This window comes from Amborella trichopoda, chromosome 3, assembly GCF_054954075.1.
Source record: "Amborella trichopoda isolate Santa Cruz 75 chromosome 3, AtrichopodaSantaCruz75HAP2 v2.0, whole genome shotgun sequence".
NCBI classification, from domain to species: Eukaryota; Viridiplantae; Streptophyta; class Magnoliopsida; order Amborellales; family Amborellaceae; genus Amborella; species Amborella trichopoda.
In genome coordinates, this window is record NC_142338.1 from 7,942,998 (window position 1) to 7,961,132 (window position 18,135).

At 34.8% G+C, this 18,135-nt stretch overlaps 2 protein-coding genes and 1 long non-coding RNA gene across 4 annotated transcripts in view; 2 read left to right on the forward strand and 1 right to left on the reverse strand.

The window, feature by feature from the left end:
- Positions 1-2,092: 2,092 nt before the first annotated feature.
- Positions 2,093-2,913, reverse strand: LOC148782714 (uncharacterized). The gene is made up of 2 exons (XR_016052925.1): positions 2,824-2,913; positions 2,093-2,296 (listed from the first exon to the last, which is right to left on the reverse strand). It is a non-coding gene; the product is annotated as an uncharacterized LOC148782714 (long non-coding RNA).
- On the forward strand, positions 2,473-9,058 carry LOC18428934 (uncharacterized). The gene is made up of 5 exons (XM_020664041.2): positions 2,473-3,542; positions 3,952-4,257; positions 6,019-6,099; positions 6,347-6,562; positions 8,501-9,058. The coding sequence occupies exons 1-5, from the start codon at positions 3,099-3,101 to the stop codon at positions 8,843-8,845; spliced, it is 1,392 nt and encodes a 463-aa protein (XP_020519700.2). The 5' UTR covers positions 2,473-3,098; the 3' UTR covers positions 8,846-9,058.
- An 8,669-nt stretch (positions 9,059-17,727) lies between these two features.
- Positions 17,728-18,135, forward strand: part of LOC18428932 (protein SEMI-ROLLED LEAF 2) — a 47,067-nt gene continuing 46,659 nt past the window's right edge. For both annotated transcript variants that reach the window (XM_020664073.2, XM_006838228.4), the window contains exon 1: positions 17,728-17,828. The gene's annotated coding sequence lies outside the window, so the exon portion shown is untranslated. The remainder of the gene's footprint in view (positions 17,829-18,135) is intronic.

The following is an 18,135-nucleotide window of genomic DNA, read 5'->3' on the forward strand; positions in this document are numbered from 1 at the left end:
TTTTAATTTGTTATTATCTATCTAATAAAATAATTATAAAATATAAACTAATAATTATAATTTCAATATATAATATTATAATTAGTTAGAATGTAATAATTTTGGATTATAGTTAGTTAGGCTGCAATAATTTGGGTTTTCGCCAAAACGAGATTTTAATGGCCATTCTTTCATTGATTTAGTCTACTCTTTTTATTATAGTCAATGTATAATTATATATTTTATTCATGATAATTCTATGATTTTTCTTTTATGTGATGCAAATTTAATACTTAAGTTTATACAGGGAAAGAACATCTCAATATTCACAAATTGATGAAAAAAATGAAAGTTAATAATATAGTACCCTCGTTTCTTATTGGATTCATAAAAAAAAACATTTATAATGAATTTTAATAATTTTTTCGGATTTTTTTGAAGCTTTAATCCGACCGATTCAGTGCCCTATCCGGATCGCTGATGCGCTAATCTGGATCGATTTTTTAAGTGCCCGATCCCGATCACCAATCCGCTTTTTAAACCATTGGTTCCGACCTTTTGGTCGGAACTTTTTTTACCCCCGAGGTAGGAATATGAACCGTGAAGTTCTCATTTGAACTTCCATTTTTTTATTAAACACAAAACATGAATAGTATTAATAGAGGAACGATTTCGTGCATTGTATTATAATATATAATGCAACCCCATTAGAAAATCATGTTTGACGCAATTTTTTAGATGTATATTCTTTTTATTCTAAAGAATAATCATAAAAAATAAAATTTAGAAAAAAAATGGCCTAAAAATATATTTCTAGCTCAATTAATATAAGCCGTTCATTTTAGTGAGAAAGTTAGATGTAGGCCTCAAAAGGATTTTTTTATTCCCAAAATTTTTATATAGTGTTATCATCATTAGATTAACAATGCCAAAAAGAACAAAGTGATTTTGAATTTGTCAAGGCCTAGATCATCAAATTCACCGAATGGATGGTCGAGATTCGTTGTTAGAAGGTACTAATTTTTACCATATCTAGGATGCAAATTGAATTTTTTTCCCATAAAATTGATTATGAGGATAAAAATAATGTGTGTGCAAACTTTGGAGTCCTACAAATGCCAAAAACATGGTTTTTTAGATGTAGTTGCATTGTCCTATGATACAACCGCTATATGAAATCATTACTCGTATTAATAAGTTTTCCAATCCAAGAACACACTTCCAGTTATCAAACATGCTCGAAAGGGGCATCTAAATTAGTGTAGGAGACCACTACTTGCGCCAAGCACTCGGCCCATGCCCAATTTGTGTACTCAGACTGAGTCTGAGTAGCACGGAGTTATGTGGACTACATGAGCAAAAATCTAGTTAAATAAATTTAAAAAAAAAATCTAAAAAAACTAAAATGTTTGTTTAAAGTAAGATAAAGCAAATCACATCAAAATGACATTAAAAAAGTAGTTAAAAATAAATTTTAAAAAATAAACTTGTGATGGAGATATTTTCAAAATAATTCATAAAAGATGGAAATATTTTTAACGTAAGAATTTATAGCCAAAATACATTCCAATCTTGACGAAAAAACATAAAAAAATAAATCTCCAATACATTATTTTTTTTTTATAATTTGTAATGATTTGTTATGAATTTTGTTTAATATCTCCGAATAGCACACCCAACTCAGGCTAACGCGTGCTCACCATGGTATCGAGCCCCAGTACTTTGCTAGATTACTCGCTGCTCAGGCCGAGTAGTGAAACGCAGGTCGGCTGCCACCAAGCCTCGCTCTAAAAAAACGTAGGAGTTGGGCCACAATCTATGTCCTGAGGGCCAGGCTAAGGCTAGTGCCAGCTCGGTTCGGCCTGGTCCAATCCTTTTTTTTTCCATCATCTATTTCCCACCCGGCCCACCCCACAGGGCCGTTCCTGGGCGGGCCCATATGTCCACAAGGCCCGGCCAGTACACTTAGTAGGTATTACGCGTGGCGTTTAGAGAGGGGTGTGTGCGTTTTAGAGAGAGCTCCAGGGCAACGGCTATAGCTCTAATGGGTATCACATGTGGCTTCAATGTAATCTTCAATTCAAATAAAAATACTATTTTTAAAAATATTAAATTGACAAGAAACACCATTTATTAAATATTTAACGAACGAAATGCTTCGACGGCACGCACCACATTTAATAACTTATCGTCCTTTTAATGCATGCACAACCAACACGTTGCTCTTCACCCCCACATGGCCTTCTGTCCACGTGGGAACGCCCATATTAGCCACGTCATCAGTCGAAGCATAAATTGATTCCAAGAATACCCATGCCTGAAATGTCAATGAAAAACTCCGGAATTAAAAATGCTGATCTTTTCACTTATGGAAAAAAATACTTTTGGATTTCGGCGTGGGGCCGATTCCGAAATTCGCATTTTTCGGGACGAAATATTCCCGATTGGGTAAACGTGATATTTGAAAATCAGAAGGGGTGATTTTTTTGATACAGAAGTGTGAAGGGGTTGGGTAGTAGGGAATCTGAAGATTTTCAAAAGCAGGGCTTCGTTTGAACCCGGCACGTCTAACGAAGAAGCATGCTCTCTCTTTCTCTCTCTAGAAAGAAAGCGCTAGAGAGAGATGGGACGCGATTTCCAAGAGCGAGAAAGAGGAGAATTCCCTGTTTTTTATCGTGACTTGTACTTATGACTTCTGTTCCCCATAGAATATGAGCGCAAAAACTAGAGAGAGAGAAAGAGAGAGAGAGAGGAGGAAAATGTTTTCGATACATGGATTTTAGAGAGAGAGAGACGCTGCTTTGAGAAGCAATAGGTAGAGAGAGAGGGTTCGTTTCCGGTTACCAGTGATGTGATGTGTTCCTGCTCCATGTCGAGCTCTGTTGAAAAACTACTCGTCTTTGATAGATGGAAAGACATCTCCTTGTTACCCACTCCGCCTAGAGAGAGAAAGAGAGAAGAGAGAGAGAGAGTTGTCCGTTACTCCATATGTTTGTTGCAGAGAGCGAGAGGTACGTAGAGATTGAGAGAGAGAGAGAGAGAGAGCTGGCATGGTAAGCATAACCAAGCAAATCCACAAGCGTCGCGTCTTTTGTTAGTAGAGAGAAAGTTAAACGGATATGTCTTCTGCTTCTTCTTTGAGGAGGGGAACAACTGCAAAACTAAAATGGCACCCACCTGCGCCCCCAACCCCAAGAATTCTCCACCTCCCTAGACGAACCAGAAAACCAAGGCCCTCTCCCCCCTCCTCTATTAAAACCAGCAAACCCCATCATCATAATATCGGGCCGAAATGCAAAGGAAAACTAGAGACCCTCTTTGATCAGGAGCGAGCCTTCTCAAGAACTGTACCCGTCGTGCTCCTGCAACCCGAACAGCAGTGTAGAGAGAGAGTGGATGGGTGTAGAGAGAGAGAGGAGGATTCGTGGATTTTTCAGGCTGAGTTGTTGAGGGCGGAGTGTAACCTGCTGAGGATGGAGAGGAGAGTTGCAGAGGAGAAGTGGTTGAGGCGCCGCTCCGACATGGTCGAGGCTATGCGCTCTGTTGTCCATACCCTAAATTTGGTATCCCCCTCTCTCTTCATTTGGGTCTCTCCTCTCTCTTTATATCAGTGTCTTCACTCTCTTCTCTCTTTTTGAACTCTCTCTCTTCTCTCTCTGTAATTTTTACTGTCGTTCTCTTTTTCTCGTTCTCTGCAATTTTTACTATCACCACCTTCAAATTCCTGCATTGATTTTTTACGAAATGACGGAAATACCCCCATCGTCTTCGTCATTTTCACGAAAATTCACGCAAAATTGCCGTTTGCACCACGTTACCACGAAGAAAACGGCCCTCACAATAAAGGGCACTATGGCCCTATCTCAAAAGTGGCCTTTCATGAGGGGTAGTACAGTCATATCTGAAAACCCTGGGAAGGTCTTTTGGTCATTTTACGTTGGGGCCTGAAACTTTGTGCCTTTAAAATGGCAGGAGAGGAAGAAGCTCTGCAAAAACCCTAATTTGCAGATTGTTTTGCATCAACAAGTTAGGGTTTTGCAGGACCAAATCGAGGAGATGCAGAGAGATTCAGAGGAGAAGGAAGCGGAGGGCCATGGCAATTTTGATCGCCGGACTTCATTTCTCAGGCGAAAAATCGCAGGATTCCGGCCAAGCAACGCCGGAGAAGATGAAGGTTTCAGGGAAATTAGGGAAATTGCGGAACAAAGCTTGAGCATTACCCATTGCTGCACCAGCGCTGACAACTCTGTTTCAGATCCATGCAATCGCATCTCAGATGTAGGTTTTTTACCATTTCGTGAAATGTCTTAGCTTCTGGCTCTTGTGCATTTGGTTCTAGTTGACCTTCCTTTTTTGGCAAACAATGGAAAATCCCCTCTGCTTGTCTTTGTATTTTATTTAATGGTTTTTTTTTTTACGATTTGCATTTTCAAAGGGAATGTTGTTGCTTTTAATTCTCTGCATCTTTCTCTTAATTTCCCTTCTAGTCTTTGAGTAAAGTTTGGGACCATTTCTCCTTCCATTGAAAACCCTAATTTTCTTCTCGTGGTTCAGCTTCTCATTCCTCTGACTCTCTGGTTTTTGAATTTGAAATCCTGATATTTCCTTTCCATTCCCGGAAGCATTTTGAATTTGTGAAGACTGATGACTTTTCTGTGTCTTTCTAATATATATTAATTAATCATTTTGGTTGAAGAAAAATACTAAAATACCTTATTAGTTATTACTCTTACAAAGCTGACAGTGATCCTGATTTTATATTACAAAAGACCAGTTTATAAAATCTTGGTCCAAATTTCCTGATTTGCCCACTCGTTTTGCAAGAAAACCCTAAATTCTTCAAAATTAAACTTTTTGGCATTTTTCTTTCTTCTTTAGATTGACACTATGTTGTTCTCCTCTACGTTCTATTTTCCCATTTCAGTGTTTATTTTTGTGTGGAAAATATTTTCCACCCTGCTTATTTATTTGTTTAAGAGAAATTCACACTATTATCCCCAAAGTAAGTGGTATTTAAAAAAGGGCGTGGTTTGTGCAAGGTTGCGATATTAAATAATTAACATAAATCTCATTTCAAAACTTTTTTTTTTGTAAGATGCAATTTTGGTGTCCAAAACTCTTTTGATGATGGCTTTATAATTTATTCTTATATCAAACTATAAAACTTTTTACTCTAAAAATGATACAAATCAAGCAAACCCAAGGGTTTTGTTGGGTATACACTAAAGTCCTTAACCGTTTTTGGACACTTGAATACCTTAAATTATAACATGAAATTTTCAAGTAAGGGCATTTTTTATCATTTAAAAAGATATAATGGATATTTAAATAAAAAATAATAATATTTTATTAATAGTTAAAAAACAATTAATGCATCACATGTCAATATTGTCCACTATTGTTAATAAATACTTTTTTTTTATTAGGAATTTTTGCTTTACTATTGATTAATTACTTACTAAGTGCGGTTTTTATAAAGTTGTAACTTTAAACGATCCAATTAAGGCGCACCTCCAAATTTTATCATACCATGTAATTTTGTTGTAAATTTTTTTTAAGATTATCGTAAAAAATATTTTCAATGTCTAATTAGAAAATTTTTAACTCCAAAAATGGTTAAAATCAAGTAGATCTATAAACATATGAAAATCTTGAAAATTGATGGTCTAGATAATGTGTTGCAAGATCTACGGATTCAAAAACGTTTTTTTTAGTATTCAAACATCTCGATGTCGAGATGATCAATTAGACCGCTTTTTTAGCATTAAAGCGGTCTTTCTTATATATTTTTGAAGTGCATATGTGATTCCCCATGTTAAGGTTGCAACTTTATATAAACTCTTCTCTTACTTAAAATACCTCTAGACAAAAAAATTATTACATTAAAGGATAAGGGTATCTAAGTTTCGAAAAAAGTTGAGGACTTTAAAGTATATACCACAATAGCCTAACAGGCCCTTTTTTTTTTTTTTTTTTTAATGATACTTTAATTCTACATTATAAAGTGTTAACCTTATGTATTTATTTAATTTGTTGCAGATTATGGTGCTGCGGGAGAAATTGGAAACGTTATGGACAGGGATGACAGAGAGCAGGAGGGCAATTCAGTCAAATAATAAGGCAAGTGTTCCAATTACCAAAATGTCCCTATCTCGCATCTCACACTCCTTTTACCACCCATTTTTTCTTTGTTTTTCTCTCTCCTCTCGAGCCCCAAAATTAAGAAAGTTTATTTAATTCTCAAACTGAAATAAACGGCCTTGACCCCATACCTGATCTCTCGTGAAAGAACTCCAACTTTTGCTGTCACTCGACTATCACGCTCCTTGAATTTACAAAAAAATACTTGATTCTTGGATTGCTTCAGGGGGTACGTATGGAGAAGAAAGAATGCTCAAATAGGTGTAAGAGTATGGTGCGGAAGGTTTTGGAGCACGTTCAGGCAGAGGCGGAGCAGTGGTGCGAGGTGCAGGAGGTGCTGGACCACGTACGTTTAGAGACGGAGGAGTTGCAGAGGTCGAGGGACTTCTGGGAGGACCGAGCCCTCGAGGCGAATGAGAAGGTCGAGACCCTGCAGATTGCGGTAAGCCCAGGAATCCCTTTCTTTACTTTACCTTCATGGATTGGGATGTGCTTGAGATGCATTTTGATAATGGGGAGTAATAGTTGTTTTGAAATAATTCAGGGAGCCTAGGGGCATTCACAAAAAGTGGGGATGGTCTAGATCTTGTGGTAATTTGATCATTGTCTACTTTGAGCGATATTTCAGTAAGGAAAATGTTTTGATAGGCTTGCAGCACCATCAAAACATGTAAAGCAGAAAATCGTAATTTTGGCTTTGGAAAATCTTCAAATCAATCATCTTCAACCTCCTCTACCTTGTTGTGAAAACAAGGCAAAAAAATGAGGTTTTTATAAGGCCTAGGGTTTATAAAAACAAAATAAAGTTTCACCTCAAATCCTTGTCAAGAAAGTAATTTCGGTAGAAATCTCTATTATGTCTCTAAAATTAATTTCCAATACCGACAATAAAATTTGAAACTCAAAAAATGATATACATTTTGCGGATCTGTAGACACTTATTTTTAAAGTAAAATTGACGGTCTAGATAATATGCACTATATTTAGAGCTCGAAATCTTTTTTTTTATTTTTTTTGCACAACCGTAATGCTCAAGTCGAGATGATTGATGTAAAAGTTTTTTTGATGCTTGAATTGCAATTTTCGATGAGTTATATGGAAAGCATTTACTCATTTTGATAGGGCTGAAGCCCTATTAAACCATTTTTGAAAAGAAAAAAAGAAAAAAAGATTTCAAACCCTGAAAATAGTATATATTATAACATATTATCTAGACCATCCATTTTCAAATGTCCATAGGTTCGTAAGATTTTTCCATGCCTAAGGTGTTTTTCAGTTGAGGTTTTAAGGTGAGGGTTTGCTTTTTTTAGGAGGTCTAAGCCTTACAGAAATTACATGATATTTTAGCATACCGGGAGAGGTAAGGTGCACCTTCAAATTTTATCATGGTATATAATTTTGATGTAAAATGTTCTTAGAATTATCTCACAATCTATTTTTATATCTAATTATAAAATTTTAAATTTAAAAAATAGTTAAAATCAAGTAGATCTATAAACATATAAAAATCTTGAAAATGGACAATGTAGATAATATGTTGTAAAATGTACTATTTTTGAGACTTAAAATTTTTTTATTTTTCATGGTCATATATCTCGATCAATCAAAGGGTTTTTCAACATTAAAACTACTTTTTTTCGATGGATTTTTGAGATGCATCTGTAGTTCTACATTATAAGGTTTTGCTTATATAAACTTTTCCCGTTGTGTTTTGCGTAGTGGGTATAATGGTCCTTTCATTTGTCCTAGCCAGATATGCATAAGGGTGGGGACACAAACTTTACCCCATCGTTTTTAGGGATAAGAGATGACAACGGTTAGTTTCGAATCTTTTCATTTTTGGCTCTCGTGTCATTTCAATTTCAAAAGTTTGTGAACTACTTTGTCATTCCAGATAAGTTAGGGCTTCCATACAGTGATAAAAGGTGTGTTGATTTCTTTTTTGGTTATTATACTTGTTCTTTTTTCAGTTATTTTTCTTTAAAAAAAGTTCTTCTTAGTTATCTTTATCTGTTAATTTATTTGAAAAGATCATAGAGCCAAGGTTTTAAACAATTAAATTATAGCCCATCTCAAAAATTTCATTAGAAGAGGTTGTTTTGATGTATAAATATCCACAAATTGATCATCTCAACATCAAGATGCATGGACATGAGAAAAGGTTAGGATTTCTTCTTTGTGAAAAATGTATTTTCCATCACACGCAGGGATAAATTATCAATTTTCCTTGCAAAATAAAGTTAACTATCAAACTGAAAAATGAAAAGAAAATGGAAAAATATATTGTTATTTCCCTTTCTTAATTTCTTTAGTTTTTATCTTTTAATGCAACTTCAAGAACTGAAATTTTAGTTTTGTCCTTCTTTCTCTCCGCTCATAGATGCATGAGTGGAGGCACAGAGCCAGATCCTCAGAGAAGAAACTATGGGAGTTGCGTAAACAATTCTCAAGACTCCAACAAGAAATGGATGAAAAGAACAGCATTGGCTCATTGAATCAAACCTTGACTGTCAAGACCGAGCGAACGAAAATCATTAGGCCCAACGATGATCCGCTCGAACTTGAAAAGGAAAACGAATCTTCGATCACTGACAAGAGGGTCTTAGTTTGCAGACTGAGAAAGGAGAAGAAAGGTAAGGGGACAAACCGCTCGCCTCTAAAAGAGATTGGGAATTCGTCGCCTCTGTTCAAGCCTAGAGGAGCAGTTTTCCCTATTAACTTTTGAAGAAGGTATAATCCGACGGAGAATAATAATAGTTTTGTATTTTTCGAAATAGTAGTCCAAAAAAATTTATTGGGGTTGAGCAGAATCAGAGTTCTTTTTGTGTGAGACTGAAAGATGAATCTATCTAAGGACAGATAGTTTCTTACTTTCGGGTGCAATACTTTTGATATGGACCTTTATATTAGTAAATATATGGCATTATTTGCAAGGAAATTATTTATTTTTTGTATATGGATATCGTAATCATTGTATGTCTCTTAAATTTCAAAATAAATGATTGTAAGAGCGTCTAGAAACAAAATTTCAAAAATAAAAAAATGTTTAGAATTCGTGAAGACCTTCTCGAGAGAGAAAATCTGTGGAACACTCAAAATGTGCAACCCACGCAAATGTTTGCAAGGGCACAAGGGCATTTAAGGAGCACTACACACTTGCATGAGCGCCTTGAGGCAGTGTCGACTCATGCTTCACCTAATTTATTGAACCCTGAAACACAGTCCCTAGGAGCCACGATTGGATTATAGATCGAAAGTTGGGGATGTTTGAAAATTCACAGAAAGGTTCACTGAGTGTTGGAAAATGTATTTAATTTTTATTTTTGTATAGAGCCGAGGCTCTAAATAATCAAAGAAAAGCCCACCTTCAAATGGTGTCAAGAACTATGGTTTCAACATTGGAAATCTTTGAGATAGCCTTAAAATATATTTTTATCTTTAATTATAAAATTTAATGCTTCAAAAATAGTGTAGATCGAGCATATCTATAAAAACTTGAAAATTTTAAAAATTGATGGTCAAAGAATGTGTTACAAGATGTGCTGTTTTCAAAACTTGAAATTCATTTTTTCTCATGTCTATGCATTTTGATGTCGATATGATCAAATTTGAGGATATTTGGGCATCAAAACAACCTTTTTTGGTGAAATTTTTGAGGTGGGTTCTAATTCGATCGTTTAGAGGCTCTTCTCTATGAAAACTTTTCCTTTTTGTAATTTGTGCGTTTGGGTGGTCAATAGGACGATTAGGGCCTGACCAAGGTTAGGAACTCCTAACTAAGATCTCGGCAGTTTTGGAAAGTTGTACGATAGGCTTAGGTGTGGTTTGCCCTAATTAGGCAGGCTCGAAAGGAGAGTCTAGCCTAATTAAGCAAGTGTAGCTAATGGACTAGGCTAATTAGGCAAGTTCAGCGTTTTAGCTATAAGAGTTAAAGCCTAAATGAAGTGCCTTAGGGGTTCACTAATTGGTCCCTAATTGAGTGTGGTGTATGGATCATTGGAGTAGAGCAAACTAGGGTGCATGATGGTAGTATGGACCTTAGTATAGTTGGGCTAGAAATTGGGCGTTTGGTAGGGGGAAAACTTGAATTATTTTACCTTTTTATTTTTCCACAAAATACCCTAGGTTTCAGTTCTTTTCGGTGATTTAGAACTCCAAGCTTAGGACAAACTTTTTCTTAGTTAAAAATGCGGTTTGGAACTTAGGATTGAGAACAAACCAATTTTTCGTTTGAATTTTTATCGATCGGCAGTTTGGAACTTGGAGTTCCGAACTCCCAATTTACAATAGGGATGGCAATCGGGTTGGGTTGACTCCCGGACTAGGCAAGTCAACCTAAACCGGGTTCGGATCTATGTTTTGGACCCAGCGATCTAGTCCGGGTCTATGTTTTGGACCCGGCGGTCTGGTCCGGGTCCAAATAACTTCGACCCAACGCAAATCGAGTATTAGTCCCTATTTGGTTGGTTTGGTTCAGGTCGGGCTCGGATCCGGTATCAGTATAAAATATATTAAATATGTATTAAATAATATATAATAATTTCTTTAATTTCTAGACTCAGTTCTGATCCAGTCCTAGTCACTTGGACCCTACCTTAGTTCGGGTGAACCTGGCTGACCCGAACGGACCTGACTCATTGCCTTGGAACTTGAAGTCTAGATTCAATCATTGACAAAACTAAATAACTGAAAGCAATTATAAAACAAAAATGCTGATTGAACTCCAAACCTCACTTTTCACCAAAAAAAAAAAGAAAATTATTGGAGTTTCAAGCCAAAAAAAGAAATAAACCAATTCACAACTTTAAGTTCCGAACTAAAGATATTTTTGGAGAAAATAGTAAAATAAATGACATGATAGTAAAATTAGAAATTTATTAATACTACAAAAATAATGAGATATTCATGTTAATTTCCGTTTATCTATTTCCCTGAAAGCACTTTTTTATAGGGAAAATTACATAAAACCTCCCAAAATGGGCTTTCTAATTAATTTACCCTTACCTAGCTTTTTTTGAGCAACTTGCCCCTAACAACCATCATTCCTAACAAATGCCCCCAGTACAAAAAGTTCAAATTTTTTTTTTTTTTCCAAAGTGCTGTACCGGCATTTCAAAACTTCGGACTGCCCCTTTAAAATGCCGGACCGCTTTTTCAAAACGCCGAACTTTCCATTTCTCCAATAGCATAATCCCCGGACCGCCACAATGAAATGTCGGACCGCTCATTCCAGCAAAATAGTCGCCCGACCGCCTCTTCCAAACGTCAGACCGCCCTCTCCAACGAAAATGATTTGTTATGTATGGGAACAATATTTTCATCAAAAAAAAATATGAACAATTTGGATTGGGTATTTGCTAGGTTTTCCTAGGGGGGGAGTTGCTAGGAAAAGTTAGATTGGGGGCAAATTGATTAGAAAGTCCATCTTAGGGGGTTTTATGCAATTTAAGAAAAGTTAGATTAGGGTTAAATTGATTAGAAAGATCAATTTAGAGGGTTTTATGCAATTTTTCCTTTTTTCTATATGTTACTCTCTAGCATCATTATAAAACCTGGCTATTTTCTATCAAATCCTTAATCCACATGGGAATCAGTCAAGACCAACCGGTTCAAGGGTGGCCCGCTTCCCTCTAGAACCCCCCACCGCACCTCCATATATAATACACATTTTTTTTTAAGCTTATTTAATGTTTTTTTCAATTCCCTCAATATTTTAGGGTCACAATGGGTCGGGTTGACTTGGACCCATACCCGACTTGGACTCAACCCATGGGGTCCAAAACTTAGACCTGAACTAAAACTTAACAAAAATATTATATATATAGGAAATTTTTTCCAAACATAATATTTTCAAAATATATTTTACATGTATATTATCCATGTGTACATATGTTCAAGTCAAGTACGGGTTCAGGTTGGTTTAACTTGGACACGGACTCGACCCACTTCTGACTTAGGTCCACGGTTTTTGGACCCAAACTTGACCCACCAATCCAAAACATGGACCCCGACTTGAGCCCATATCAGGTCACCCTCAGTTGTCAGGCCTAATCGACTTGATTGCTACCCCTAGAATATCCACATTCATATAAGCACTTATTTTAATTTTTTATATTATTTTATTTATTTTTAATATTTTTCTATATCACTTTTCCTGTTCACTAATTCTACAATATAACATGAATCCATGGTTAAACGATCAGCCCTACCAACCCATGTTTTGAAATACGCTATCTAATTACCAATTTTGTTGAGCTGGCAGAAAAGTTCAATATGCCTGTTGCGGTGGAAGGAGATTCGATGAATGTCATTAAATGAATGAAGAAGGATGCAAAGTATCCTTTGTCTCTATCAGTGTTCATAAAATCGAACCGGAACGGTTAATCGGACATGGGCCTGGAAGTGGTTTAATCGGCCTAACCGGTAAACCGGTCGATTCAACCGCTCTAATGGGGCAAGTCTCGAGTCGGTCAAAAAAGTGTTGAAAAAAATAAAAAAAATTCAAAAAAAACATACTAAAATATGAAAAGCATATAAAGAATGATTAAAATAAAACACATTCAAATGAAGTTGAAAATTAATGAAAAAATGGATTTTAACCCATTTTATATTTTTCCAAGGCTATTTTTAAAATTTTATAAAAAAAATGAGAAAATATAAAAGTATTGACAACCAAAATGATTTTTAATCTTTACTATAATATAAATACTATTTAAAAATGCATTAAAATCAAATTCCTTATTTTTTAGATTTATATATATTTTTTAAAATAAAAATAAAAATACCTGTTGATTACCCTAATCAACCACTGGCCGATTCCGATCTAATTGGACAGTTAGCAGTTAGATCGGGCGATTTTACGAATATTGATCTCTACATAAATTGATTCGGGAGGCATATACGGTCTATTTGAAAATAGTAGTATCTTTGGTACATGTGTATAGAGAAAGCAATATGGGTATGTTTGTAAATAGTAGTATCTTTGGTACATGTATAGGGAATCCAATATGGAAGAGGATGCAATATGGGTATGTTTAAAAATAGTAGTATCTTTGGTACATGTGTATAGAGAGTGCAATATGGAGGTCGATCGTTTGGCAAAAGCTGGAGTTGCTACTGAAGGATTTATTGTTTTCGTTGTGTAATATGGAGGCAGATCGTTTGGCAAAAGTTGGAATTGCTAATGAAGGCTTTACTGTTGTATAAATTGCTAGACTTAGTTGTTTTTTTATTATTATTTTTTATTTTTTGGTTGAGTCAATGGAGTAAGAGAACTGGGCCCCTAGCCTTAGAAGGCTTTACTGTTATATAAATTGTTAGACTTAGTTGTTTTTCCTATTATTTTTGTAATATTATTATTATCATTTTTGGGTGAGTCAATGGGTTAAGGGACATAGTCCCTTGCCTGAGTAGGAATCGAGCCTCGTTGCAAATCGTCGTTGACCAATTGAGCCCAAGCTCTTTTCCTAATGGGTCAGTTTTAGTTAGTTTTTAGATTCTTTTACTTCGTGGTTTGTTGTATATGCCCTCCACGGATCTTTGTAACTGTTCTATTGATGATACAATAAATGGTCAATGTTTTTTCTATAAAGGTGCGGTTTGTATATATCTTAGGCTCTAAGTTAGAGCCTACCTTCAAATAGTGTCGATAGTGTCGAGGAATATGATTTCAATTATGAAAATCTGTGTAACAGCCTTAAAATATACTTTTATCTTTATTTATAAAATTTAAAGCTTTAAAAATAGTATAGATTGACCAATAAATGAAAACTTGAAAATATTGAAAACTGACCGTCCAAAAATACGTTACAAAATACATTATTTCCAAAACTTGAAATCCATTTTTTTTTTTTCTAATGTCGATGCATCTTGATGTCGAGATGATCAATTTGAGGGTATTTGGGCATCAAAACAATCTCTTCTAATGAAAATTTTGAGGTAGGCTCTAATTTGATTATTTAGAGACTCGGCTCTATATAAACTTCGCCCTTAAAAAAAAAGGGGTGCCAGTTTGCATAGAGCTTATGCTCTAAACAATCAAATTAGAGCCTACATTCAAATAGTGTCGAGAAATATGGTTTCAAAATTGAAAATCTTTTTGATAGCTTTAAAATATAATTTCATATTTATTTCTAAATTTAAAGCTTCAAAAATAATATAGAGATCTCTAAAAACTTGAAAATCTTGAAAATTAACGGTCCAAAAGTACGTTACAAAATACACTATTTTCAAAATTTGAAATCTATTTTTTTCTCATGTATATGAATCTTGATGTCGCGATGATGAAAGTTTTGAGGTAGGCTCGAATTTGATGGGTTAGAACCTTAGCTCTATATATAAACTTTTCCCAAAAAAAAAAAAAACGGGAGTTTCTTTTTCGTATTCTTTTGAAATAACAGCGTAATAGCATAGAAATGGACCAGTGTATTATGTCCGTTACTCTGAACGTTCCTTTCCGTCTGGAATGAAGAATTAATTTGTGACACCACCACGTAAAGGATAAAGTGGAAGGTCTTTTGTGGTATGACTTGGCACATGCCAACGTGGCATTCGCAATGACGTGGAGCCGTCAACAGGCAATCTTTTCAAACGTGCAGGCCGGTCGCGGATCTTCTGAATCTACGGCTGATAAATGCCGTTGCCTGTTCCGGAACTACCCCTAATCTGGTCGAAAATTACGCTAAAGAGACCTTTGTCTTGGAAATTTGTGGGCGCAACTCAAAACATAAAAGGGCTTCTTGGAACAAATAATTACAATACTGGTCCTCCCTTTTACGACTCGAAAGCCTTGTCGTATAATCGATGGCTTATAATGACTCGCGATGGACCTAAAAAGGGGTCATCCGCATTGGGAAGGGAAAGCTTTTTACATGCTGCTAGATCCAAGGAATTTATATAAAGCCACGTCTCTACTAACCATTTGATTTGAATAGATGGCTGAGATGGTTTTAATTAAAATGTGATTTTTAAGTACTAATTTTTTTAAATTTTTTTTTTCTATAAATCATATTGACACTAAAATTTGAGGTGTCATGTCCACTCACATAGTCGCACCTACGAAAAATATGAAAAAAAATATTCCTAATAAAATGAAATGGCCAAATATTCCTAAAAGATTATAGGATAGTTTGGACATTTTATTTTTAGAAATATTGTTTATATCATTTTTAGGTTTAACCATTGATAAACGCATCAAAAATTTCATATTCATATGATTTGTAGAAATGATACGTCACATCTAGAAGAAACAGTTGGAGGCCCACTTGCGACATTTTGGTTAAAGCTATTCCAACCATCTATTCAGATTGGATAGCTGGAAGAGAGTGAGTTACACCCATTAAGGATTGGGATACGTGGTTGGGATTGTAAAAAATGGGCAGAGTTTCTATAAGGTGTCAATCTTGAAAGATGCACTTTCATTGTTGGAAAGATTTATGTTGACATGAAAATATTTTTTTAACTTCAATTATAAAATTTAAAGTTCTAAAAATGATGCAAATCTAGTACTTAAAATTTTAAAAATGAATGATCCAAATAATATATTACAAGATGCAATATTTTCATGCTATTAATTTTTTTGTTAATGTTTTTGTCATATCCATACATCTTGAGGTTGAGATAATGAAGTTTAAGGTTTTCTATTATTAGAGGTGCGTGTTACTTTAATAATATAAGGTTGATAAACTTTTTATGTAGAAAATTATATAAATGTAAAATTTTGGTTTAACCCGACCTAATACGGTATATATAAATATAAAATATATAGCTATATAATTTAAGGATAAATGATCCTATAGGATTATCTCCCACCCATGTGTGTAGGACCCCCAAAAGATCACCATTAAAGTTGGTACAAATATCTAGAAAAGTCAAATCTCACACCCATGTGATAATTTTTATAGAGATCTGTGCCAACTTTAATAGTGATCATTTGAAGTCCTACACACGTGGGTGGGAGAGGGTCTTATAGGATCATTACTCTAATTTAATTTCTTTAAATATTAATTATATATTATTATTTATAGACCAGCACCCGACCTGAAGCGGTGGGTCAGTCCTAACCCAGTTTTGGGTCCAAGTTAAACTTAGTCAGGTCAGGTCCGGGTCGGGAAACTACCACCCCTAAAACAATTTGTGATGCACACTATCAATTCCACTCATTTCCTAAGAGGGTCTTCCAATTTTATGTAAAATTTTAGGTTCGCACAAGACGACGCCTTCTGAATTTTCCAAACTTTTCCTTCAAGTTCTCAAATATTTAAATTTCAAGATCTCATAGTAACTTGAAACCTTTGTATAAGTTCTAGCATGGCGATGGTGAGTAGTGCCTTCTTGTTCTATGTAAAATCAGTATATGCCTTCATTTGAATTTCCCAAACATTTTACAAGGTGTCAAATTTGAGCACATATGCTATGCTATCTCATGACTCCGGAGCATAGTTTATTTGTCCTCCCTCAGTCAGAAGACCTGCTTGGGAAGAATTTTTTATTCTTAAATTACGGGAACCATTTAAGAATTAATAGATTATAATTTGAAAAAATAAAATTTGAGTTTTCTAACATAAATCTTACTATCTAAAATTTTGACGATCTTTATTTAATCTTGAGACTTTTTTTTTTGAAGTGCATAAAAGGTACAATTAAGAAATTTTTTTTTATTGAGGTCAATCCATGGGTTGAATAGGTTACATCTCAAAATTTGGGGTCCTAAATTTTTTTGTAAGTGGGGTTTTACTTGAAGGAGTAAATGGACATTCTATTCCCACCGGAGTAAAATATCTTTTGGTTTCAAATATTTGAATTCCAAGGTCTCAAATCAAGTACAACAATTATAGGTTTGAAGTTGACTTATGCGACGAAAAACACCAACTTCACTTCATCGCACAAAGTTGACGGTTAAAATAACTTCGAATTTTTAATGTCTAAATTAAGTTTACTAAAAAAACAAAGAACTTTGGACCTTCAAACAACAAAATTAGAAGTAATTTGGAAACAATAAAAACTCAAAAAATTTAGGATATATATAAAGTCAAAATTTGTGAGGAACACTAACATAATTTTTTTTTATAAAAGATATGAAAAAATATATAAAGAGTTATATATTTCAAATCTAGTAGTTATGAATGCGTTATTGATTACACTTAAATTTATTTTTTAAAAAACCCCGAACTTCATGACATTCTCCAAACCTTTCAATTGACATCTAAGGATTAAAAATAATTATCACCTTCTTGTAACAAAGATAAACAGTACTCTCATATTTAGAGGACGGACAGTCCGGAGCTTCTAGAGAGCAGAGACTGTCCGCATGACCTAAAATTAATCTGCACCGTTAACCGGTGAATTGCTGGTTAAAATATATGAACAAGAATAACCTTGAAAATTTTCTAAAAAAATGGTATAATTTCATATGTTACGAACATTATCCTCAAAATTTCGTGTATCGTGAAAGCGCAGGGGATGGCATTTCCGAAATTCCTTCATTTACCAAGTGTTATTTCTTCAGTTTGAAAAATAATTGTCTAATGACGTTCATTGTTTAATTGGAGGAAATTAGGAATGGCCCGGACAGTATAAAAAGGGGCGTCCGTTTTTTGGGCTCTGCTCAACCATTTTCAAAGGAAGAGAAGGGATGAAGGGGATCTGTTCATAACTTTTGAGAGAGAGGATCCAGCCTCTCTCTATCTAGAATTAGCGTTATATCGGAGGTACTTGTCTTTGATCTCTGAAAATCATGTGCTTTCTCTTTCTATTTCAAATGACGATCGATTATCTCACTTCCTCTCTAGAATTTAAGGCAAAATCTAGGCATTTCTCTTCGAATTTGCGCTTTCTTTCTTTATTTCAGCCAGAGATCATGTCTCTTTGAATTAGTGGAGAATCAGAGGTGTTTATCTTGAAATCTGGGCAAATTCTGTGCGTTCTCTCTCTATTGCAGTTAATGATCAAGTCTCCCCCAAAAAAATTTTAAAAAAAAGAAAGAAGAAGAGTTTCTCTCGAAACCTGGGAAAATTT